This window comes from Pleurodeles waltl, chromosome 7 (assembly GCF_031143425.1).
Source record: "Pleurodeles waltl isolate 20211129_DDA chromosome 7, aPleWal1.hap1.20221129, whole genome shotgun sequence".
Lineage (NCBI taxonomy): Eukaryota > Metazoa > Chordata > Amphibia > Caudata > Salamandridae > Pleurodeles > Pleurodeles waltl.
Window position 1 is genome coordinate 540,661,260 of NC_090446.1, and position 26,314 is coordinate 540,687,573.

General features: G+C 42.9%; 1 protein-coding gene across 4 annotated transcripts in view; it reads right to left on the minus strand.

Annotated features, from left to right (window-relative positions):
* LOC138304315 (transmembrane protease serine 9-like) overlaps window positions 1–26,314 on the minus strand; it is a 1,357,906-nt gene that overhangs the window by 1,188,020 nt on the left and 143,572 nt on the right. For 3 of the 4 annotated variants that reach the window (XM_069244270.1, XM_069244271.1, XM_069244269.1), the window contains 2 exons: window positions 24,187–24,216; window positions 310–339 (listed from right to left, as the gene is read on the minus strand). In XM_069244270.1, the coding sequence (XP_069100371.1) occupies window positions 310–339; window positions 24,187–24,216 (60 nt within the window). The remainder of the gene's footprint in view (window positions 1–309; window positions 340–24,186; window positions 24,217–26,314) is intronic. The other variant, XM_069244272.1, reaches the window with a different exon arrangement.

Genomic DNA, 26,314 nt, shown 5'->3' on the forward strand with positions numbered 1-26,314 from the left:
CTTCCTTTGTCTTTGCCCTTTTGAGTTGACACCCATGCAATTCCTAGAAAGAGTGGCATGTACCACAAAGCAGGTAAGGGAATTGGGCTTCCTGTCCACCATCTGGGAGGTGTACGATAAAAGTAATTGGGGTTTTGTGAGCTCCTTGTAACCCTAGGAGCTCGGTGCCACAAACCTACTGCACTATTTATAGCTACGACTCATGTCGTTTATTTGAGATGTCTGTTTCTTCTGAATCTAAATGCATATGGTTTATTTTATGTTCATCTCATGACAAATCACAACTGTAATACTTAATGACTTGCTTACCTGAGGTTGAGCTTTGAGTCGATTCATACGCTGTTGGCATAACAAAAAACGAAAACATTTATTTTGTCATGTAGACAATGGACATTAAAATTAAACGAGTTATAACGAAAGATTTATGAAAAGACACAATTAATCTGGGCCATAGCATCTTCTCTCTGCTACTTCTAAAATGAGACTATGGTGCGAAAAGACCCCTGGGCAACTTACCTCTACTTTGTCGCTTTTACAATGTTGCCTATACAACACATCCATTTAATATATTTTAGCTTATTAAACCCTATCAAAGATTTCTTGTTAATACAGATCAATCAGACAATCACATAACAGTTTATAAAATATAAGTTTATAACAATGCAAAAGAGTAGAAAATAGGGGGCGAGATTTACAAGGCCATAGCGCCTCCTTTCACCACACTAGGGTCATTTTTGTATACGTTAATGTGGCTCAAGGAGGCAATTTTTGCTGCGCCATATTTACAAAGTGGCGCAATGCATGCATTGTGCGCTTTGCAACCCCTTGCAACACATTATGCCTGCATCAAGCATAATGTATGCCAGGGGGCGTTCTGGTGTTAGGAGGCCTGCAAAAATGGTGCAAAAATGTGGTGCCATTTTTAACGCCTGCTCAAAGAAGGCGTTAAAGTGACGCACACATTTTAATGAATGGGCATCCTAGCACTTTGCTGCACTAATGTCAAAATGTTTGACGCTAGTGCACCAAAGTTTCACACTAGCACAAAAAATGTTGGTGCTATTTGCCTAATGTGAGCCATGGTGTGCTGTATTGTAAATACAGCGCACCCGTGGTGTCATTAGGTAGGGCAGTCGTGAAGCAAAAAAACTGGCGCATCAGCACTGATGCACCAGTTTCATGTAAATATGCCCTATGATTTCAAAACAACTAATAAACATGTAAGCATTGCAAGAGTAACAGAATGGGAACATGTTGGAAATAGAAATGAGATTCAAAGGTGCCCATCTATGCATCGCTCTATCTCTATCCCTCTCATTGTCTGGTGTGGAACCAACACAACACATGCCCCAACTCACAGAGTCTGGCCTGGGTAACCCTTTCTTAAACACTTTTTTCCAGGACTGTTCACAAATGTGAGTTTTGTGAATGGCTGCTGATGCAGGTTATGGCATGCTGTGAATGCATTGAATACCATAACACGTGAATTTCTGTGGTCATACATATTTGAGTCAGAACCAGACCTCAGTTTTGAACTGTGTTTTTTTCAGTGAATTTCTATTTTTTACAATACACATTATTCCCAAACCCTCTGTGCATGACTATTACTGAGCACAGCAGGGGTTGCTCCCACGGCCTGACTACAACAACTCCTGCAGACAACCTTTGGCTCTGTTCCTGTCTGTCTTTTTTTATGGCTCTCTTGATCTCTGTCTCTCTGCCTCACACCCGTTGTGTCCTTTTTGAAGGCTTTGTGTAATTGGTAACTCTTATTTTTTCCAAAAATGGCATATAATTACACTACTTAAAGTGGCAGCTGTCTAGATGGCGATCGCGCCTTGAGTTGTGTATCACGCAAAAGCAGTTGCGGCTCACGGGAGGAAGAAGGGGTGGGGCGGCGCGACGCGAGCAGGGGAGCACAAAAAAAAGAAATGAATAAAAAAAAAAAATTACCTGTTTCCTCCACTCGCCACCTGAACTGCTCTCTGCTCCTCATCTGCAGGGACAGGCTCAGGCTCCCAGCCTGCCCTGTGTCCAGTCCTACCACTGCCCTCATACTGCCAGCAGCATGACAGCAGCATTAGGATTGGACAGAGTGCCCTGGCTGGGCACTCCGAGGCAGAGTGGAACCCTCTGCCTGCTCTCTCCAATCCGGCACTGCGGTGCCAGGTTGGACAGAGCCTACTGCACGTGTATGTTTGGCCGGCCCAAGATGGCTGGCTAGACATACGTACACACTGAGTGGGACTAGTCCCTGTCACACCAGTGCCCCCCCCCCCCCTTTTGCAGTAAAAACGCAATAAACATAGTTTATTACGTTTTTACTGTGAAAGGTTTGTAGCTACTGGCGGGGGTGATGCTCCTCTGCCATAGTGGAGGAGCCGCCCCTGTGCAAAGGTTTGTCAGTTTTCCTGGTCTATTCAAGTTTTCCACGTATCTGGGACCCTCCTACCACAGACTGGGGTCAGACTCGTGTTTAGTTCCTCATTCCTGTGCAGTTCATTTTTCACTGCTTAGTTGTCATGTTTGGTAATCAGGTCACAAATTTCAAGGTGAAAAAACTGTCTACCGAAGCTTTCACTAGCCAACTCGATTTAAAATTCAAGTATGGTTTAGAGGATTTGTGAATCACTGAATTCAGATTTTAAACACAATGGCTTTTAAACCTACCTGCCACCTTTTAAAAAAGATTATATCTAAAATACTGAGCGTATTTTCACCATCCCAACAAAAGCTTGCTCGCTAAGTAACGTTTTTTTACTCCATTGCAAAGAGAATCACGGATGCCAAATAGTGTGTTATAACAGTCTGTGATGAAAGTCCAGCTACAACATCAAAGTACAGCTACGGCTTGGCTTTGACTATCTGACTCAAATCTAAGTCGATTAGAGTTTGGTTCTGGTGACTGGAGAAGTTTGTTGAGTTTTAAGAACCATTAAAGCAATCTTTCTAGCCCTTCGGGATATGGACCTATGGTCGCTGAATCTCTGGTCCTGTGTGTCTCAGCACTTGAACCTTTTGTCTGCAATCAGTAGAGTCTATGAAAGAGGTCCCTAAAGCAAAAGACACTTTGGGGTGTCAGTAGCGGCAGCTGACACAATATCTCCATCAATCTACTTGGCAGGCAAAGTGGTATTTGGTTCCGATAGCTCAAAGACCAAACTTGAGTGTAGTGTTTCAGCACTTGTAACTGTGCCCACCTTTGGGACTCCATTGTATAGTTCCTTCTGAGACCCAAGACCTTGTGAAGTTCCCTAAGTCATCCTGAACTACTCCCTTGGGATAAAAATAGCCATAGGGCCAATGTCAAAACAATTAGTATCTAGCACTAAGAAGCTAGAATAATTACTGGGGTTGCAGCTTGGCTACGTGAGGCACAGATGCATTTTCTCATTATTTGTGCATATTTTAGTTTCACCCATTTCAGTTTAGCTAATGTATCCTATTAATTCTATTAAATGTTCACTGGACATTATTGTGCTAAGTATTGTGCCATACCGTATACAAGTCTCTAATTTTCACCACCCCTTATTAAACTTTCTCAGTTTAACAAGAGTAATTTGGTTAAACGCAATAGCTTAGCTATCCAATTTGAGTGCACCAATTCTGCGGTCCTGACACACCACATGACAGCACATGACTACCTAGTTGGAATAGAACCCGCTATCCACTGACTTCCTAAACCAAAGGTCCTGCACCCCCAGATGCAAAGGTTTCAAGACTATAATCAGTCTTCCTTGCATTTCACAGAGGAGTAAAATCTCATTGGTTTTCAACTACCTATAGCCCCAACTTTTCATAAGAGAGTATGGCTTCTCAGGACCAAGCATGTTATGGCTCCATGATCAGACACAAATGGGAGGCTATGCAAACTGCATCCCTAAAAACCTTAACTGCTTGAAAGGATGAGGGCAAGTAAAGGTGGTGAAAAAGCATGAGCTTCCTGTAGGGTTGTGTGGCTAATGAAACCAGAGAGCCGTGATTGGCTGTACAGGGGGTGCCCATACCCAAGGGTCGGTAACCTAATAAACTCTGTGGGCTGACACAGACTGGCAGTGTGCATTTCAGAACAGCACAACCAGCTTGACCTTGCTTGGCTTGTGATCTGTCTGCCAAGTTGCATGGTGGGTGGAATTGTTGGTCACAAGCAATGGTGTCTTCTCCCTCCTTTTGCCTTGATAAAAGATTCATCTATATTGGGATATCAGACTGGACCCAGATGGTTGTAACACATTAGTATTAGGAGGCAATGAAGCTATGCCAGGACCAGAAGGCCACTCTAGTCGAGTTTCAGCCTGGCCAAAAAGTGTGAATAATGGAGCCAGGATAGCCGGGGCATCCAATACCGCTGGTCAGGTCCTTATGAGGCGAAGGAGGGAAAGGGGTGAGTCGCCTACATGGTGCATCTCAAGACCACCAAGAACCCCCTAAATGTTTCCCATGTTAACTGCCTCAAAAGGTCTGAAGTCACCATGTTCCTGGTCCTGGTCACAGATGATAGGGTGGAAGAGGGGAGTAAACCTCTTTCCAACCTTCTGTCTGAGGTCTGAAAAAATGTGCTGTCCAATCGACTCCATTAATATTAATAAGTGAAGGAATGTTCTATAAAGTAAGAATAAGGAGTACACCAAGGGCCAACCTATGAGTTTATATGTAAACAATATAATGTGACATATAAGTTAATAGAAAACTCCAACCCCTTACCAGATGTATGTGCGAACGACGATGTGCTTACCATGATGGTTTAATACTTCTTCTATCATAATGTTACCTTAAACTAAAGCTCCCAGTAGTTAAATCGTAAAGCAAGGAGGTTTACCAAGGGAGATTCCTGGGCTTTAATTGAGTGGGTCTGAAACGTTGCTTATTGATAGTTGTGATCAATCGTCATAACAAGGGTACTGATATTAATGAGAGTCTTGATCAAAGATCTTTATTGAAAAATCAGTAATGGAAAATATACTTGTAATAGAGGCAAATCCTCCTAATTTCATCCTTTAAACTCTGTTGCTGAGCAAACACTTTGTCAAATACTATAAAGACTTTAATAGGCTAAAAGAACCTGTTCATCAACAGATTATCTTAATGCATATGTGTTAGACCTGACAGCCTTAGGGTGGTCACCCCTAACTTTTTGCCTGCCTCCCTCCACTTTTTGGACACTGTTTTTGCTGGCTTTTAGACTCTGCGCACTTTATCACTGCTAACCAGTGCTAAAGTGCATATGGTCTCTCCCTTTAAACATGGTAACCTTGGATCATACCTGATTGGACTATTTAATTTACTTATAAGTCCCTAGTAATGTGCACTATATGTGCCTGGGGCCTGTAGATTAAATGCTACTAGTGGGCCTGCAGCACGGGTTGTGCCACCCACTTAAGTAGCCCCTTTACCTTGTCTCAGACCCGCCATTGCAAGGCCTGTGTGTGCAGTTTCACTGTGTCACCTCGGCTTGGCATTTAAAAGTACTTGCCAAGCCTAAACCTCCTCTTTCTCCACAAATAAGTCACCTCTAATGTGTGCCCTAAGTAACCCCTAGAGCAGGGTGCTGTGTGGGTGAAAGGCAGGACATGTACCTGTGTAGTTTAAATGTCCTGGTAGTGTAAAGCTCCTAAATTCGTTTTTACACTACTGTGAGGCCTGCTCCCTTCATAGGCTAACATTGGGGCTGCCCTCATACAGTATTGAAGTGGTAGCTGCTGATCTGAAAGGAGTAGGAAGGTCATATTTAGTATGGCCAGAATGGTAATACCAAATCCTGCTGACTGGTGAAGTTGGATTTAATATTACTATTCTAGAAATGCCACTTTTAGAAAGTGAGCATTTCTTTGCACTTAAATCTTTTTGTGCCTTACAATCCATGTCTGGCTGTGCTTAGTTGACAACTCCTTGTGCATTCACTCAGACACACCCCAAACACAGGGTACTCAGCCTCACTTGCATACATCTGCATTTTGAATGGGTCTTCCTGGGCTGGGAGGGTGGAGGGCCTGCTCTCACACAAAGGACTGCCATACCCCCTACTGGGACCCTGGCAGACAGGATTGAACTGAAAGGGGACCTGGTTCACTTCTTAGCCACACTTTTTCAAGTCTCCCCCACTTCAAAGGCACATTTGGGTATAAAACAGGGCCTCTGCCCTACCTCATCAGACACTTGCTGGAGAAGAAACCTGAACCAGAACCTGCATCCTGCCAAGAAGAACTGCCTGGCTGCCAAAAGGACTCACCTGACTGCTTTCAACAAAGGACTGCTGCCTTGCTGTTGCCCTGCTGCCTTGCTGCCTTGCTGAACTCTTGCCTTGCTGCTGAAGTGCTCTCCAAGGGCTTGGATAGAGCTTGCCTCCTGTTGCCTGAAGTCTCAGGACCAAAAAGACTTCTCTTTTTAATTTGGACGCCTTGTGCGCCAAAAAATTCGACGCACAGCTTGCTCCGCAGTGAAAAATTCACTGCACGCCGATCCGGAAAGACGCCGCTCGACGCGACGCCTGCGGTGCGACCTGAACTTCGACACATGGCCTCGTCTGGACAACACTGCCCGACTTCAGAGAAGAAATCGACGCAACGCCTGCGGTGAGGGAGAAGATTCAACGCACAGCCCACCGGAACGACGCGCAGCCGGAAAACAAGCCTAGGATTCCACGCACAGACCCCGGGACATCTGGTAATCCCGTGAACCACAGAAGGAGACTGTCCGCGTGCCGGAAAACGACGCCCGACTTCCCCGCGTGAAAAATAACGACGCAACTCTGTGTGTGCAGGGGAGAAATCGACGCACACACCATTTTTCCATGTATCTCTTCCTCTGCGGCCCTTTGCGGAGATTTTCCACTTAAAACCAGGTACTTTGTGCTTGAAAGAGACTTTGTTTGCTTTTTAAAGACTTAAGACACTTTATATCACTTTTCAGTGATATCTCTACAATTTCATATTGCATCTTTATTCGTTTTGACCTGCAATTATCCAGATAAATATTATATATTTTTCTAAACACTGGGTGGTGTATTTTTGTGGTGCTATATTGTGTTATTGTTTGATTTATTGCACAAATACTTTACACATTGCCTTCTAAGTTAAGCCTGACTGTTCGTGCCAAGCACCCACAGGGTGGGCACAGGATAATGTGGATTGTGTGTGACTTACCCTGACTAGAGTGCGGGTTCTTGCTTGCACAGGGGGTATCCTGACTGCCAACCAAAAACCCATTTTCTAACAATATGCTGCTAAACTAATCTGTGGTAAAGTGCCTAACTCCAGCCCTAGCAGTGACCTAAAAGAAAATACACTTATTTCAAACGTTCCATATAGAATAATAAAATGTCACAAACAGCTCAAAAATCAAATGCAATGCGTCCACCCAATGGAGCTTAAAAAAGTGAACTCTCAAATATGTAGGAGATACCTGCTAACATGAGTTTTCAAAGTGTTTTGAGAAGCTCATGAAAAGGGAAAACCTTCAGGTTGTCTTACAACAGTAAATTTAAAGGTAGTAGTCCTGCGAAACTTTGCCCCCCATCATGGAATGTGTAATTGATGGAGAAAGATGAAGTCTAAGAACATGTGTAAAGCAAGTGACGGTGAATTATTCCACAATAGCAGCATCAGGAGACATGGCCAGCACCCGGTATAGCCTGAGCCACCATGTGCAGCACATGTAAAAATTCACACTTCTAAAGATGCAAAGAAATAAGGAGCCAGGTTGTATAAAAGTTAAGATGATACCTGGTCAGTCAACATTTGTTTGTTTGAGAAGTGTGAACAGGCTACAGATACTAATATCCTCACTCCTGAAGCTGGTCAGGCATCATATCTATGACCAACATGTCCTCCTTCTGCTACAGGTGGTGTGCATGGAGAGGCTCAATGACAGTCACAGAGGTTGGCACGCATTGCTTTTGAGTCCCTTGATTGCGCATCACCCTAGATTAAGAGACACAATCATTACTAAATGGAAGGTGTGCAGCTGTGGCAAGCTCACCATCAAAGACTTGTTCCTTAAGTTCCTTAAACCAGGGTTGTAGCCAACATGGACCTGGACTGGTCAGGCACCCCATAATAATGCTTACCCTCCCAATGCAACTGCCAGCAGGCAAGGCTCACTGGTCAAGGCCAAGAGAAAGTTATCAAAACAAATTCTTAGCTCATATTAATCCCTAACCTCAGAATGTGTTCAGCATTAGGCAGTTCTACATTGTGAAACAAACGTCAAACCTATTCCTTGATTTTTAGGTCAAGTGAAATTGCTCCTGGATGGTCAATTACAAAAATGAGGCCCATTATTTATACTTTTTGCCGCAAAACTGCGCTAACGCAGTTTTGTGGCAAAAAGTTCAGCACTGGCCTGCGTCATTTCACAATGCCAGGCGGGCACCGTATTTATTGAATGGTGCAAGCCAGTGCTAAACTTGCGCTAGAGTCTTAGAAGAAGATGCTAGCCTGGTGGGGTTGGCGGTAGGGAAGGAGTGGGTTGTGCGTCAGAAAATGACGCTAGCCTAGTTAGAGGCAAAAAAAATGCATCTAACGAGATCAGTGCCATTTCCTGGCACACAAACATCAGAATCATGACTCCTGTCTTACGAAAGACAGGAGTCATGCCCACCCCTCCAATAGGCAGCAAAGGGGACAAGTGTCCCATGGGCATGGCCATTGCACTGTGTGCCATGCAAGGGGCCCCAAGTTAGAGACCCCAATGGCAAAAAATGATTTTTTTAAAAGAAACTGGACTTACCTGGGATGGGATACCCCATCCTCTGGTGGCCCTATGGTGCGGGTAGGGTTGTTCCTGGGCCTTGGCGAGGGCACCTGTAGACCCATTCCATGGTAATGTACCATGGAATTGGGTCCACAGGTCCCCTAACGCCTGGTCTGACCCAGCAAGCTTAGCACCATTATTTAGCCCCTCCTGCCACCCGTGCATCATTTTAGCATGGGGGATAAATATGGGGCTATGGGGATAGCACCATTTTTTGGATGGGAATGCCTACCTTGCATCTCATTGACGCAAGGTAGGTTCACTCATCCAAAAAATGGTACAAACTCCTATATTTTGACGTTTCTAACCTCAAAATATAAATATGGAGTTAGGTTTGCACCGAATTTGTGTAAAAAAAAAATGATGCAAATGTGGCGCAAAAAAAGTATAAATATAGGCCTTTGAGTGATATAGAAGATAATCATGATACTGTATGAGTCACTGTAATATATGCATCACTGAAACGCATGCTTTACTTGTCAACTTTCTCTTTTTTGAAGTGGGTCTCTTTCTCTCTTTAGGGAAAACATTGGGGCAGATTTGTGTATACACAAAGTATATGAAAGGGGTTTACTTTCTAGTGCAAATGCTATCTTGTGCTGCAAAGCAGCTGTTTTATTTTCCTTGTAACAGTATTTTTATTGTCATGTTTTATCATCCTAATCATTGTAGTTCATGCTTTTTATCTAGAACACACTTGTTTCAATAAATCATATTCAACCAATTTCTGCTTCTATTTGTCTTTGCATATGTCAGACAAATGTAACTGAGAGAAAAGGATGAGATCTGCTTCATCACGATTTACCCTGAGAAATCAGAATGTCATGTGTACAGCTGCCACAAACCACCGCCACATGTAGGTGCTGGTGAGATACTGCTAGCTGGCAGAAAGAGAACTGGATTCAGATCCCCACATCCTAGTGGTGCTGCCGCCCAAATTCAGCAGTCTTATTAGTATAATGAGAGCCAATACGTCAACATTAACAAGAAGAAATGAAAGCTTAATTAAACCATGAATACAAAACTAATTGTGCAGGACTAACTCTATTTTGCAAATGAAACACGTGTATGGCTGCAAGTATTAGATTTAATAACAGGGAAGGAGAATGTAGTCTGCAGTCAGCGTTATGGGAATATTCCAGACAATGCCAAACAAATACCAAACATACACAGAATATTACATGTGATGTGACTAAAGTTTTACAATAAGAGCAAGATGTTTGTATACAATCACAGGACAATGAAATGTCACAGAACACTAATACACAGGCAGTGACTGGAGGATCTCACACCTGTGGTACTGACCTGTGGTTGCTGACGTGGGTCATTAACATTGAGGTACTGACACAAGAACACCTTACCGCCACACAGACGTTGCTACTGATACTTAGAAACTAACATGGCCTTTGGGCACTGTAACACTCCAAGGGTTACTGCACAATGACACTGCCTGGGAACACAGACACTGGGGCAAGAGGAAACGGTCACAGACACTGATAAAGGGATGCTGCTATTGGCACACAGGCAATGACACAAACAAGTTGACATGGGGACATTGATATTGGGACACTAACACCGGAGCACTGATAGTTGGTAGATAAACAAATAGGGGCACTGGCCTTGATACTGAAATATTACCAGGGAGGGGCACTGAGACATATGCACTAATACTGCCATAGTGACACTAACCCAAGAACACCCACAAGTCCTCAAATACTAATGCTGAGGCAGTGACACAAAAGCATCAGCACTTGAACATTGAAGCAGGATGCTACAAAGTATAGATACTAACACTAGAAAGTGGCACACCAGTCACCATCAAGGAGACACTGATACTGGGTGGCTGACAATAGAACATCAGAACAGACACAGAGAAACTACTAGGGAGACACATATAAAGACACCAACACTTGCATATGAATACTGATAGTGGGGACACCGACACAGGTATGTTGACACCGAGCCACAGACACAAGAGCAGTGATATGGCTACATTGACACAGGAACACAAGGTTATTAATCTTGACAGTGGAACACCAGCACGTATGAAAAGAGGTCCATTGCTGCCACTCATACATAGTCCAAGATACTGATTGGACACTTAAAGTTACATGGGACGCTGCCATTGAAATAGTGACACTGGGACAATGACACTGCCAATAAAATGCGCATATCAACACTGGGACACTGGCATGGGGACACAAACTGGCAAAGATTGACATGGGAATACTGGCAATGTTACAGGGGCACTGAAATTTGGACAATGATGTAGGGACACTGACATGGACATTGTGACTAGCACTGACATTGGGAGACATATTGCATCCCTGACACTGGGGCCTGGGAATATAGGCACACAGTGTCACTAAGAAGGACAGTGAAAGTTCTATAAGGTCATTGACACTGGAACCAAAGGGCACAGGTGTACTAATGTGTGGAAATTAAGACTAGGCCTGTGAGATAGAATCGAAGACCATGGGTACTTGGATCATAGATCCACAAGAAACAATTCTATAGCCATAACCAAAGCCACAACCAAAAAACATTGTTCTTAACTGCCCTTTAAATCCAGAGAGCATAACGTTGGCAAGTGCTGTTCATCAGCAATACTTACTAATTGTTATTCTTGGGACAACAAGGCAGTGTATCAGCTTCCAAACACAATCACTCATCAGCACTGCCCACAATAGCCAGAATTATGCTTCAACCAACCGAAGGCACCATTTTGGGTTCAAGCATTGCGTGAAGCCATAGGCTTTCTAGTGTCAAAGTAAAGTAAGGAAGCCTTCAATCAGACTGTACAGGTTATATTGTTGCTTGAGTATTCATCATCATTTAAATTGGAAGAGAAAGAGACCAGTACAGAGTGAAGATCTTCACAAAAAATGTATTACTACCCTACCCTGTCAGTGGTTTGGGATCCAATCATGTTTTGTAAATATGAGTGCAGGGCCAAAAGGTGTTACATAGGAATCTGTCACAACATTACTGAATGCCAGGCCTGTCGAACACCAAAGGCTGCCTAGTTTTGATCCCAATTTGTACCTCTTTCTTCTATGACTGATACCCTAACTTCCCATTTTCTTTTCGTACCGTTGCTGGGTAATTTTTATTAGTAATAGGAGAAATTGTAATTACGCTGGAGTAATTCGAGAAATTACCTCAATTATGCAATTACACCTGCTGGAGTAATTAAGAGTAATTAAGAGTAATCCTACTCCAAGAGGACATGAACAATGAACTTAGAGAGCGTGAGTGGCTACTGGCTGCTGCTGTTCATGACCTGTAGCATTTAGGGCTATTGACTAAGCACAAAATGCATCTTTTGGTCCATTCTGGACACAAGGGTACGTTTTGTGCTCAGAAAAGTGTGCTAAATGCTGGATTACACTCCTCGCATAATTACAAGTAATTATGAGTAATTTTGGGGTAACTACTTGTAATTACATTAGAGGCAATTGTGCCAGTTACGCCCACCCCCAAATTTAATCTCTGCTATCCCCCTCAGTTACTATTTCCCTATCTTTCTCATTGACCTTCGGTATCACTCCCTCTTTTGGTCTAGGTCAGAGTATGATGATAAAAATGTATTCTCTGTCCACAAAAATGGGTGCTAGTGCCTGCCAACTCCAAACACCCGCACAAATTAAGCAATAGCCCTAGGGCTCTAGAACTATGAGCAGCTGGCTGCCTGGCTAGTTCTGGCTCCTTGTATATAGTGGAAGTGCAGCCCTGCCAGTTGCAATGTGCTGCTCCAGTGCAGATTTTTTCTATATATTTTGAGACTTATAATCCTGTTTATTCCAGTGTAAAATAAGACTACAAGTCCCAGAGTTCAATGAAAAACAACCTGGCATGGAGTAGCACATTTCACATGGAACTGGGAAGCCTGACAGCTGTGGAAGTGGCATATTGCCACACTCACTGCCTGAGGTGTATCTAAGCTCCCCCAACAACCTATGCCTACCTCATCTTTCTGTCATGCTGACTGTTCAATTGGGGTCTCTCAGGCAGGAACCAGGAACAGTCAGCACTGTGGTACCATAACTTTGTATGCACCATGTCTGTGTACTCAAAACCATGCCAGTCGGTTTCAAACTGCTGTTAAAACTCATTCACTTATCATCAATGGTTATTAAAATGTGCCTAGAAATTGAGTATGTACCATACATTTTTCTCAAAAATAACTTCATGGAGAATACTTTATTTCCGAGAAGTGTTTTATTTTCAAAACACCACTTAGCATTCATTTTCTGAAAAAAATCACAGTATTTCTTTCTCACTATGGTTTTAATGGCACAATGTAATATTACCTATCTGGGATAGCAGATAAGGAAAAATACTTTCAGTACTTTAAAAAATACCACCAAATGTGTTGTGGTTTTTAAAATCTCACACTCCGGTCCCTTTGTTTTTATAGACACCATGGGGGGGGTTGCATGTCTGTTCACCTTGAGACACCTTATGCTATAGTTATCATTTAAAGCCAGGTCTCCCCAAAGCATGTGTTCCTGACTATTGGCCCACCTCAAACTGAGTTTTTTTGTTTTTTGGTAGGACGATTCGAAATGTGTAATTGTATCTGAAATTTCAGGCATGGTGTGAACTCAGGTTACCATTTTCTGCAGTTAGGTATGTATTTGGTAAAAATAAAAACCAGTGCACAGCTAGGGGCAAACAATGTTTATTTTATACAACTGGATTCAGATGGTAAGCTATGGTGCTTATTTGTGAAAACTAGAACATATTGTTCATCTTCAGACTTTGACCGAGTGCACATGAGAGAGAGGCAGATAAGGCAGAAAGAAGGGGTAAGAGAAAGATAGGAAAATTGTAGGACAGGAAAAAAAGAATGGATGAAAACCAACCTGTAGGACTGAGATAAAGCGACAGGAAGAGTAGGTTGGTGGCAGAAAGAAGCTTGAAGTACAATGAAGACTGGGAAGGGTTGGTATTCAGGAACCCCAACATTCAGCAGGCTCAGCTGCAGACTGATTATAAAAACATTGGCCCTCGCACTTATTATTATTAGTATTTTAGAAATTGGGTACTGAATCATGAGGGTGTTTTTCTCACGCCAAAGGGCTTTGAAATGAGGAAGCAAATCTATCTAGATCCAGGATAACTACCTTAAAGCATAATTGTTTTTAACACAGACTTTATTGCACTTTTATCAATAGTAGACAGTTCAGGAGAATGACTTTCCAGGTAGCGAATGAGTACAAACGGTTGGAGTCAATAGATGTAGAAAGTGCCATGAGTATGGCATCTAAGTCCATTCATGTTCAAGCCAATGCAGGAAAAAAACAAAGATTAAGCAACATAGCAGCCCCCCACTCTGACACCAAATCAAACAAAAACCCTAGATGTGTCACTTAAGAGCAGCCTCTCAGAACCAGAAGGAGGAGAAGTACATGCATGTGTGGTGTAGTCCAATTCTGGACCTGGTGGAACCGGTGGTATTGGAGGCTCTGCTCACACAGCTATCCCAGGGTGTATTTAGTGCTGGACTCATAAGGACAACCTCGCTGGTATTCAGTGATTCCTCAGGGAACAGGATCTTCTGCCTTAAAGCCCTCCAGCAGCAAATCCCATTCCATGGAGATGGGCGATTTGCGCAGCCCCCTATATTCTTCCCGCCTAAGGGCCATACCTTTTACCAGACCTCAACAATGAACCTCCTCCCGCCAGTCTTTTATTTTTGGGACCAATGGGGATTTCCATCTTCTAGAGAGCAGGTGTTTCGCCGGCAGTAAAGCTAAGTTCATGAATTACACTCTCACTCCGGATGCTTTAGGTCTCGTGGGCAGTCCAAGTACACATTTTTCAAATGTTATCCCAGCAGGCCTGTCTTGCGACTTCACCTAGCGCTCCCGTTATTCCCGCACCGTAGCCTGAAAGGTGAAGAAACTCACCTTAAAAAATCATGAGATCCAATATTTTCACATGTACAAATATGTCATAATTTATAATTGTACTGAAATTTGATGAAGTGCACTGGTTATTATTAGATTGTCATCACTCTCTTACAAAAAAATATTTGCCAGCTCAGGCCCTGTTGTACACATTAAGCAGTTCTTGTTCAAGTAATTGCAAAAAAGGAAGACACAAATTCATTTTTTTAAACTTTATTTTCCATTTTTGAGACCTAACCATAAAGCACAAATACAAGACTGTATAGTATACCCTTTACCTACATGTATGGTAGCCCAGATTGTCAGGAACGGAGCAACTGTTCATTCTAAGAGCCCCAGGACCGTCCAGCTGGGAAATGATAATGTGTTGCCATTTTCTCTGCAAGGAACATGGCAATTTGCAAAGGTCAATCACAGGTGTTTCTACGTGAATCAGTAGAATGTCCCGCCCTTTTCTCTATTCATCCTCTGTCTTTATGCGATCTTGTGCTTTAAGTATAGATCTGGGCATTATTCTCAACTAAATTCAGTATTCTACTTAGAGATTTCTGGAATGATGGCATAGGCACGCAAAAATGCAGTATGTATGTACAAATTACAATTTGCGAATCGTTAGCAAGCTAACAAACCACAATTTGGGTTACCGATTCGGAATTTGGAAGCAACGTGTTTAGGGTGTCCCTTTCAAATTTCAAATTAGATTGGGTATGTAGTAATATTTTGCAAATAAGTTCCAGTCACAGAACATTACATGCTAAGCCATTTTCGAAGAGAAAGGGGTCCCCAAGGGACCCCTTCTCGTTTGTGAATGTTGACAAAATCATTTTTTAAGAGTTAGCAATTATTCTGACCACAGCCAACTCTGAAAAAATGAAACTACACTCTTTCAGGTAAATTGTGTTTAATTTATTTAAAATTAATCACAAAGATGGTGGTCTGCTGACCTCAGCAGGCTGCCATCCCTGTGATGAATGCGATTCCTAGTGGTTTACAATTTGCAACTTACTGCATTAATATTCATGAGGTAGGTTGAAATGCAAAGTACATTGTACATAGGGAGGTTCATAAATTACCACACTGGTTGCAAAATTACTGGCCACAAATTGCAACCAGTTGTTAGTACATCTGGCCCCTAGTGCCCAATTGCTGATGTACCCAGCACCTTTTTTCCTAGATGTTGCATTACCTGGTTGACCCAGGATGGAAAGAAGAATTGCACAGCCAGTCCTGCCATCAACTTTGGCTCTCTGAACGCTTTAAAAGCTAATGGCACCGACCTATAGCAACAATATATGTGTTGACCCAAAGGTTTGGTATTCTAATCATGGAATGAAACACTTAAGTAGCATGAATAACTAAGCCTTTTATCTGAATTGGATTATGACATTGTGGTAGATATTATTGTTTCAGCCTTCTCAATGGGTAACTTGGAAATTACAAAGTGTCAAGCACAGATGGACATAAAATACAGCGTATCTTTCAGAAATTTATAGCAACCATGGCAGGTCTGTTTTTGCACATCTAGGGAGCTAAAGAACCTCCAGTAGTGAATTGGGTGGATGTATTGTAAAGAAGAGTCCCTGAAATCCGTACTGCATGAATCAAACTTCAAAACCTCATCAAACTGAAAAATCAACAGAAAAACTCAGAATGCCCCACCCCATGGTACACAATTTTCACATTTCATGTAAGGAATTGGGACTATTTGTTGAAGGGATTTCGAACCCACCTCAAATAATAATCAAAATCCTTGTTAGATTGAACCACAAAACACACTAAATAAACCTGTGCTGAACTCTCTGGTAGCTTGGTACAAAACTGAACTGCAATGTTTAAAGTCTTCATACAGTACTCAAACAATAAAAGATCAGCATAAAGTGAAAACACAACACCAGAAAAATCCCAAAACAATTTAGAGAAATAGAGAATAATGTAATAATTAAAATGATATAAAAATGACACAATTCCAATCTGTAGAACTGGAGCTATAATCTTGTAAAGTTTAGGGTTAAAAATAGTACCAGAAGCTGTGAAGTGCCAACTGTGTGTATCTGTTGCTCAAGAGAGGGACTAAGTCAGAAGTTCAGGCAAGCTGTGATGGAGTGCAACGCCCGGCTGCAGGACCAGGATCGTCCCACTGAAAGTTTTACCTTCTCAGTTTGATCCAAGGACTGTGTGGTGTTGCTCTGTGGGCCTTCCGCCTCTGCATCAAATCAGGTGATGACTTGTGTTAGAAATTAGGTCTCTCGTTGGCAGAGGTATGCACCCTGTCCAAGTAGGGACCACAATCCTAGTCAAATTAAGTCAGATATACACTCTAAATTAACCTGCGCCCTTTGGTAGCTTGGCACAGAGCGGTCACGCTTAACTTAAGAGGCAATGTGTAAAGTATTTTTGCAACACTTAAATTACAGTAACATAGTGAATACAGCACATAAAGGACTCCACACCAGGTTAGAAGCATAAAGAATATTTATCTGAGTAGAACAAGAACAAAATGACGACAATCCAATAAGAAGAACGTGAGATATGCAATGTTAAATTTTTAGGTGAAAATAGCACCCAAAACCGCAAAGTGGCAACTGTGGTTATCTGGCTGCGCCAGACCGGGGTAAAGTCAAGAGTTCAGGCCAAATGCCATGGAGCACAGGCCAGATACAGGGACCCACTCAGGCCCACATAACACAATACCTTAAATCCTGGTGTGTAGTCTGCTTAGTGTTGCTTTCGGAGGCCTTGCAGCAGTTCCATTGAGGGCCACAGAAGGCAGAGCCCCTTAGGCCCACTTCCAAGGGTCCAGGACTGGGGTGGTACCTCTTGGCAGGGCACACTCACAAATGGCAGAATCCAGTTGCAGAAGCAATTTGGTTGGAAGTCTTTTGTATCCCTAAGACTTCAGAAATTAGGAGGCCCTTCAGCTGGCCCTTGGAGTTGCTTTTGGCTCTTGGTTGTAGAGATGCAGGTCCAGTCCTTCGCAGTCCCAGGCAAGAGGGCAGCAGGCACAGGTCAGCACAGCAAAGCAGGAGGCAGTAAAGTAGCAGTCCAGCAGAGTGGCAGCCCTTTCAGCAGCACAGCTTCCTGGCAGAGTATCCACAGGTGCTGAAGTTTACTGAAGTGGTGGTGTCTGAGGTCCAGTATTTATGCTTTGGTGCCTTGGTTCTGGAGGATGGGAGAAGCTCCTAGAGGCATGCCTTTGAACTGAACAGATGCCCTGCCTCCCCTGTCCTAGATTTAAGCTGACTGGAGTAACAATGCAGGGTTGTTAAGCCCCATTGGGTGTGGACAGGACAAGCCTAGTCAGTTGTAACTGAGGTAGTGCTAAGCTTCGCCTCCCCCATCAAGTCAGTTAATAGCCCATTAAGTCCACTCAAGTCAAACCTAATCTCCGATTGTGTGTGGCTGCCTAAAGGGAATGCACAAGGCCCAGTTGTCACCCACAGCAGATGTGTATTGGAGACAGACAGCAGGCACACAGGGCTAAGAGCATAAAATCATCAACCTTCTAAAAGAGGCATTTGTAAAATCGTAATGATAAATTTGATTTTATCATTAAAGAGGATTTATCATTACAATTCCATAGGTACTAAACATGAGAGCTCTACCTCCTTCCAATCAGGAATTACCCTTATTAAATGTATTAAGGAATCCCAAATGTTATCGTATGAGAGGTGTAGGCCTCAGAGTAGTGAAAAACAAGTTTGGGATTTTTTCTCTACCAGGGCATGTAAAACTAAAAAGTATATGCCCTTACTTTTAATTACATCGCACCCTGCCCCATGGGGATACCTTGGGTCTACATTAGGGGTGTTGTATGTGTAACAAAAGAGAGGTTTAAGGCTTGGCAAGATGTTTTGAATCCCAAGTTGACATTGCAGTGAAACTGTACATACAGGCTTTGTAGTGATAGGCTTGAGACATGTTTAAAGTACTACGTAAGTAGGTGACACTTTCAGTACTGCAGGCCCACCAGTAGCACTGAATTTATAGGCCCTGGGCACACATAGTGCATTTTACTAGGGGACTTACAAGTACATTAAAATGCCAATTGTGGATACACCAACGTTAACATGCTTTAGGGGAGTGAGCATATTCACTTTAGCACTGGTTAGCAATGGTAAAGTGCCCAGAGTCCTATGGCCAACAAAACCAGATCAGCAAAAGTGAGGCTAGGTAGGCCAAAAGTTTTGGGTAAGATCACCCTTAGGCTGTCAGGTCTAACAGCTTGGGTTAGGACCTGCACGGCTCTGCAGGACTCTGTGTCAAACCCAGTAAAGCCTTCAGTTAGAAGCTGCACGGCCCTGCAGGGCGTTTGCATAGGACCTGGTGAGGCTTTTAGTTGGGAGCTGCATGGCATGGCTCTACAGGGCTCTGTGGTGGACTTAATGAAGCTTTCGGTTAGGACTTGTGAGGTTCTGCAGGGCTCTGTGTCAGATCTGGCAAAACTTCAATTATGGAGGGAAATGTGCTCTCTGAGTCCTGCCATGGGTCCAAGACCTTGGTGGTCAGGTCTCATGCCAACAGAGGCCATCAGAGGGGACTGAGTTGAGTTAAATTGGGCCTGGTCAACTAAAAAGCAGGAAAGGCCTTTGGAAGCTTGTTGTATTCCTGTACCTCAAACGGGAGGTAAGCCAACTGGCTCTTGAAGCCACTGCTGGCTCCCTGGGTTCAAGGCAAGCAGGACCAGTCTTATTTCAGGATTTTCAGAGAATGGGACAGTCCTTCTTTTGTTCTTCAATTAGTGTTTCTGAGGATTCTGCATGTATGCCTAGTGTCAGCCTGAGGGTAGGGGACAACCTTTGTTTAACAATAAAAGTGGTTCGGGTTGGTTCCTCCTTTTCCTATGGGTTTAGCTCCAGCCTGGCTAGGAAAACAAACAAAAGGACAGCCTTTGTGTCAGGCTCTTGTTAGTGGGCCATGGCAGGCCCTTTTGAAGTGTAATCAGAGCTGGGGCGCAGCTCCTCCCTGGCCATCCTGTCAAGAAGACCCGCACCTCCCTGCAAGGTCCTTTGTCTACTGCCTTGAAGCAAATCACATCATACTGCAGAAGAGCAATTAGTAGTCAGGTAACCCTGGAAACAGGCAGAAAGCCAAGTTCAGCTTAAACAGGAAAATGTCAGCTTTTTAAAAGTGCTGTTTTATAGTAATTTCAAATCCAACTTGACCATTAGGTTGAATTTTAAATTGCTATTGCAGTGAGTCCTTGAATCATTTTCCTAGCTAGTCCCAAATAACCAATTTTTTTCTATGGGAGAGTCAGCTTTACTGCTACTACTTACACCCATTGTGTCTTTTTTAAAGGCTTTGTGTAATTGGTAAACCTTTTTTTCCAAAAATGGCATGTAGGTACACTACTTAAAGTGGCAGTTGTTTAGATGGCGGTCACGCCTTGAGTTGTGTATCACGCAAAGGCAGTTGCGGCTCACAGGAGGATGAAGGGGTGGGATGGGGCGGCGCAACGCGGGAGGGGAGCACAAAAAAAAAACCTCTGAACCGCCCCCGCTCCTCATCTGAAGGGACAGGCTCAGGCACCCAGGCTGCCCTGCGTCCAATCCTATGACTGCTTTCATTCTGGCAGCAGCATGACAGCAGCAGTAGGATTGGACGGAGCACCATGGCTGGGGACTCCGAGGCAGAGTGGAAGCCTCTGCCTGCTCTCTCCAATCTGACAGAGCCTACAGCGCATATATGTTTGGTCGGCCCGAGACGGCTGGCCAAACATACATGCACACTGAGTGGGAGTAGTCCCTGTCACACCAGTGGCCCCGCCCCTTTTGCAGTAAAAACGCAATAAACATAGTTTAATATGTTTTTACTGTAATAGGTTTGCAGTTGCTGGCGGGGGGTGATGCTTCTCTGCCATAGTGGAGGAGCCGCCCCAGTGCAAAGGTTTGTCAGTTTTCCTGGTCTATTCAAGTTTTCCACGCATCTGGGACCCTCCTACCACAGACTAGGGTCAGACTCATGTGTAGTTCCTCATTGCTGTGCAGTTATTTTTCCACTGTTTAGTTGTCATGTTTGGTAATCAGGTCACAAATTTCAAGATGAAAAAACTGTCTACCGAAGCTTTCACTAGCCAATTCGATTTAAAATTCAAGTATGGTTTAGACAATTTGTGAATCACTGAATTCTGATTTTAAACAACAGGGCTTTTAAACCTACCTGGCACCTTTTTTAAAAGATTATATCTAAAAAAATATACTGAGCGGATTTTCACCATCCCAACAAAAGCTTGCTCGTGAGTAACGTTTTTGTACTCCATTGCAAAGAGAATCACAAATGCCAATTAATGTGTTGTTACAGTCTGTGATGAAAGTCCAGCTACAACATCAATGTACACCTACGGCCTGGGTTTGACTATCTGACTCAAATCTAAGTCGAGTTGAGTTTGGTTCTGGTGACTGGAGAAGTTTGAGAAGTTTTAAGAACCATTAAAGCAATCTTTCTAGCCCTTCGGGAACTGGAGGTATGGTCGCTGAATCTCTGGTCTTGTGTGTCTCAGCACTTGAACCTCTTGTCTGCAATCAGTAGAGTCTATGATAGAGGTCCCTAAAGCAAAAGACACTTTGGGGTCTCAGTAGCGGCAGCTGACACAATATCTCCATCAATCCACTTTGCAGTCAAAGTGGTATTTGGTTCCAATAGCTCAAAGACCAAACTTGAGTGTAGTGTTCCAGCACTTGTAACTGTGCCCACCTTTGGGACCCCATTTTATAGTTCCTTCTGAGACCCAAGTCCTTGTGAAGTTCCCTGAGTCATCCTGAACCACTCCCTTGGGATCAAAATAGAATAGGGCCAATGTCAAAACAATTAACATCTAGCACTAAGGAGCTAGAATAATTACTGGGGTTGTAGCTTGGCTACGTGATACACTAATACATTTTCTCATTATTTGTGCATATTTTAGTTTTACCCATTTCAGTTTAGCTAATGTATCCTATTAATTCTATTAAATGTTGATTGGACATTATTGTGCTAAGTATTGAGCCATACCATATTCAAGTCTCTAATTTCCACCACCCCTTATTAAACTTTCTCAGTTTAACAAGAGTAATTTGGCTAAACGCAATAACTTGGCTATCCAATTTGAGTGCACCAATTCTGTGGTCCTGACACATCACATGAAGCACATGACTACCCAGTTGGAATAAAACCTGCTGCCCACTGACTTCCTAAACCAAAGGTCCTACAGCCCCAGATGAAAAGGTTTTAAAACTATAATCAGTCTATCTTGGATTTCACATAGGAGTAAAATCTCATTGGTTTTCAACTACCTATAGCCCCAACTTTTCATAAGAGAGTATGGCTTCTCAGGACCAAGCATGTTATGGCTCCATGATCAGACACAAATTGGAGGCTATGCAAACTGCATCCCTAAAAACCTTAACTGCTTGAAAGGATGAGGGCAGGTAAAGGTGTTGAAAAAGCATGAGCTTCCTGTAGGGTTGTGTGGCTCATGAAACCAGAGAGCCGTGATTGGCTGTATAGGGTGTCCCCATACCTATGGGTCAGTAAGATAATAAACGCTGTGGGCTAACACAGACTGGCAGAGTGCATTTCAGACCAGCACAGGTAGCTGGACCTTGCTTGGCTTGTGATCTGTCTGCCAAGTTGCTTGGTGGGTGGAATGGTAGGTCACAAGCAATGGTGTCTTCTCCCTCCTTTTTCCTTGATAAAAGATTCATCTATATTGGGATATCAGACTGGACCCAAATGGCTGTAACGCATTAGTATTAGGAGGCAATGAAGCTCTACCAGGACCAGAAGGCCACTCTGGTCGAGTTTCAACCTGGCCAAAAAGTGAGAATAATGGAGCCAGGAGAGCTGGGGCCTCCGATACTGCTGGTCAGGGCCTTATGAGGTGAAGGCGGAAAAGGGGTGAGTCACCTACATGGTGCATCTCAAGACCACCAAGAACCCCCTATATGTTCCCCATGTTAACTGCCACAAAAGGTCTGAAGTCACCATGGTCCTGGTCCTGGTCACAGATGATAGGGTGGAAGAGGGGAGTAAACCTCTTTCCAACCTTCTGTCTTCTAAGGAGCAGGATAGGTCAGTGGAAGTTATCAACCTCTCCGTACCCTACTTTCTGATTTCTTGCTGGGGTGATGCTGAGGTCTGAAAAAATGTGCTGTCCTATCGACTCCATCAATATTAATAAGGGAAGGAATGCACTATAAAGTAAGACTAAGGAGTACACCAAGGGCCAACCTAAGAGTTTATATGTAAACAATATAAGATGACAAATAAGTTAATAGAAAACTCCAACCCCTTACCAGGTGTATGTGGTAACGACGATGTGCTTACCATGATGATGTAATACTTCTTCTATCATAATGTTACCTTAAACGAAAGCTCCCAGTAGTTAAATCTTAAAGCAAGGAGGTTTACCAAGGGAGATTCCTGGCCTTTAATTGAGTGGGTCTGAAACTTTGCTTATTGATAGTTGTGATCAATCTTTATAACAAGGGTACTGATATTAATGTAAGTCTTGATCAACGAACTTTATTGAAAAATCAATAATGGAAAATATACTTGTAATAGAGGCAAATCCTGCTAATTAGATCCTTTAAACTCTGTTGCTGAGCAAACACTTTGTCAAATACTATAGAGACTTTAATGGGCCAAAATAACCTGTTCATCAAACAGATTATCTCAATACATATGCTGCTAAACTAATCTGTGGTAAAGCGCCTAACTCCAGCCCTAGCAGTGACCTAAAAGAAAATACACTTATTTAAAATGTTCCATATAGAATAATAAAATGTCACAAACAACTCAAAAACAAAATGCTATGCGTCCACGAAATGGAGCTTAAAAAAGTGAACTCTCAAATGTGAAAGAGATACCTGCTAACATGAGTTTTCAAAGTGTTTTGAGAAGCTCACGAAAAGGGGCAAACCTTCAGGTTGTCTTACAATAGTACATTTAAAGGTAGTAGTCCTGCGACACTTTGCCCATCATGGAATGTGTAATTGATGGAGACAGATGAAGTCTAAGAACATGTGTAAAGGAAGTGAGGGTGAATGATTCCACAATAGCAGCATCAGGAGAAATGGCTAGCACCCGGTATAGCCTGAACCACAATGTGCAGCACATGTAAAAATTCACACTTCTAAAGATGCAAAGAAATAAGGAGCCATGCCGTATAAAAGTTAAGATGATACCTGGTCAGTCAACATTTATTTGATTGAGAAGTGTGAACAGGCTACAGATACTAATATCCTCACTCCCGAATGGGGTGGTGGTTTTACTGCACAGTCTTACTAGTATCCTAGCTCTATGAGATCTCATATCAGAGGGTATTGGAAATGTTGAATTTGTATTTGATAAAGATGGGAAAGTGTTTACACCATTAGACTCTAAATGGGTCTTTGTAATGACTTTATCTGAAACTAACATTATGAGAGAAAAGCAAATGAATAGATCATCTGATGGTCAGGTCGGTGAAAGGGGGGTTGTCACATTTCTTAGATTACTTCATTGATATGATGAGGCAATAGGAGTGGAATGGTTTGCTTACCTGAGATTGTGCTTTGAATGGATCCATTGCCTGTTGTGAGAAAAAAAACAGTAGCACATTTGTTTAGTCTTGCAGACAATGCTCAATAAAATAGAATACATTTAATGAAGAACTCACTAAAATATACATTGATCTGGGTCCTAATATCTCCTGTCTTCTATTTCTATACCAAGGCAATAGAGGGCCGAGGTCACTGTACAACCTCTTCTCTCTGTGTATCTTTGCCCATCCGTGTAAAAAAGCAGAGATGCTTAGTCATGAAACTCAAAAACGGGAATCTCTACACTGCTCATTTTCATTCTCAATAGCTATGTCCCCACAAATTTACAAATATATACATACACACACATGCACACACACATGTACAGAGAGAAGTGTACATATAAGCTATTTTGTAACTGATTAAGTATGCCAACTTCACCTATTCAGAATGTTTCTACATCCTTATTCACAAATATCCTTTTGAGAGGAGGCGTGACAACTCACAAATTAGAAGAATTCGACTCACAGAAGGGTGCTTTTTAATCAGACCCATACATGGTAAGTGCTAATAGCCACACTTGGTATCAAATGGTTTATTGATTCTTTATTGATTCTTCATAGGAAAAAGCTGGTCAGGCATCATATCTATGACCAATTTGTCCTCCTTCTGCTACAGGTGGTGTGCATGGAGAGACTCATTGACAGTCACAGAGGTTGGCAGGCATTGCTTTTGAGACCCTTTATTGCGCATCATCCTAGATTAAGGGACACAATCATTACTAAATGGAAGGTGTGCAGCTGTGGCAAGCTCACCATCAAAGACTTGTTCCTTAAGTTCCTTAAACCAGGGTTGTAGCCAACATGGGCCTGGACTGGTCAGGCACCCCATAATAATGCTTACCCTCCAAATGCAACTGCCAGCAGGCAATGATCACTGGTCAAGGTTGATAAAGTTATCAAAACAAATTCCTAGCTCATATTAATCCTTCACCTCAGGATATGTTCAGCATTAAGCAGTTCTACATTGTGAAACAAATGTCAAACCCATTCCTTGATTTTTAACTCCAGTAAAATTGCACCTGGATGATCAATTACAGAAATTAGGCCCATATTTATAGCCCATATTTTCAGCACCGGCTTGCGTCATTTCACAATGCCAGCCGGGCACTGTATTTATTGAATGGTGCAAGCCAGCGCTAAACTTGCGCTAGCGCCTTAGAAGAAGATGCTAGCGTGGTGGGGGTGGCGTTAGGGAAGGAGGTGGCTGTGCATCAGAAAATTAAGCTAGCCTTGTTAGAGGAAAAATAAATGCATCCAGCTAGACCAGTGCCATTTCCTGGCACACAACCACCAAAATCATGACTCTGTCTTACGAAAGACAGGAGTCATGCCCACCACTCCAATGGGCAGCAAAGGGGACAAGTGTCCTGTGGCCATGGCCATTGCACCATGTGCCATGCAGGGGGCCCCAAGTTAGGGACCCCAATGGCAAAAAATGTTTTTTAAAAAGAACCTGGACTTACCTCGGATGGGATACCCCATCCTCCGGTGGCTCTCTGGTGCGGGTGGGGGTGTTTTACCATGGAAATGGATTCACAGGTTCCCTAACGCCGGTCTGACTCAGGCATTAAATAATGGTGCTAAGCAGGCTTAGCACCATTATTTAGCCCTTCCTCCCACCCGTGCGTCATTTTAGCATGGGGGATAAATATGGGGCTATGGGGATAGCACCATTTTTTGGATGGGAATGCCTACTTTGCATCTCATTGACGCAAGGTAGGTTTACTCATCCAAAACAATGGTGCAAACTCCTATATTTTGACGTTAGACGTGTCTAACCTCAAAATCTAAATATGGAGTTAGGTTTGCACCGAATCTGTGTAAAAACAAATGACGCAAATGTGGCGCAAAAAAAAGTACAAATATAGGCCTTAGAGTGATATAGAGGATAATCATGATACTGTATGAGTCACTGTAATATATGCATCACTGAAACGCATTCTTTACTTTTCAACTTTCTCTTTTTTGAAGTGGGTCTCTTTCTCTCTTTAGGGAAAACATTGGGGCAGATTTGTGTGTACACAAAGTCTATGAAAGGGGTTTACTTTCTAGTGCAAATGCTATCTTGTGCTGCAAAGCAGCTGTT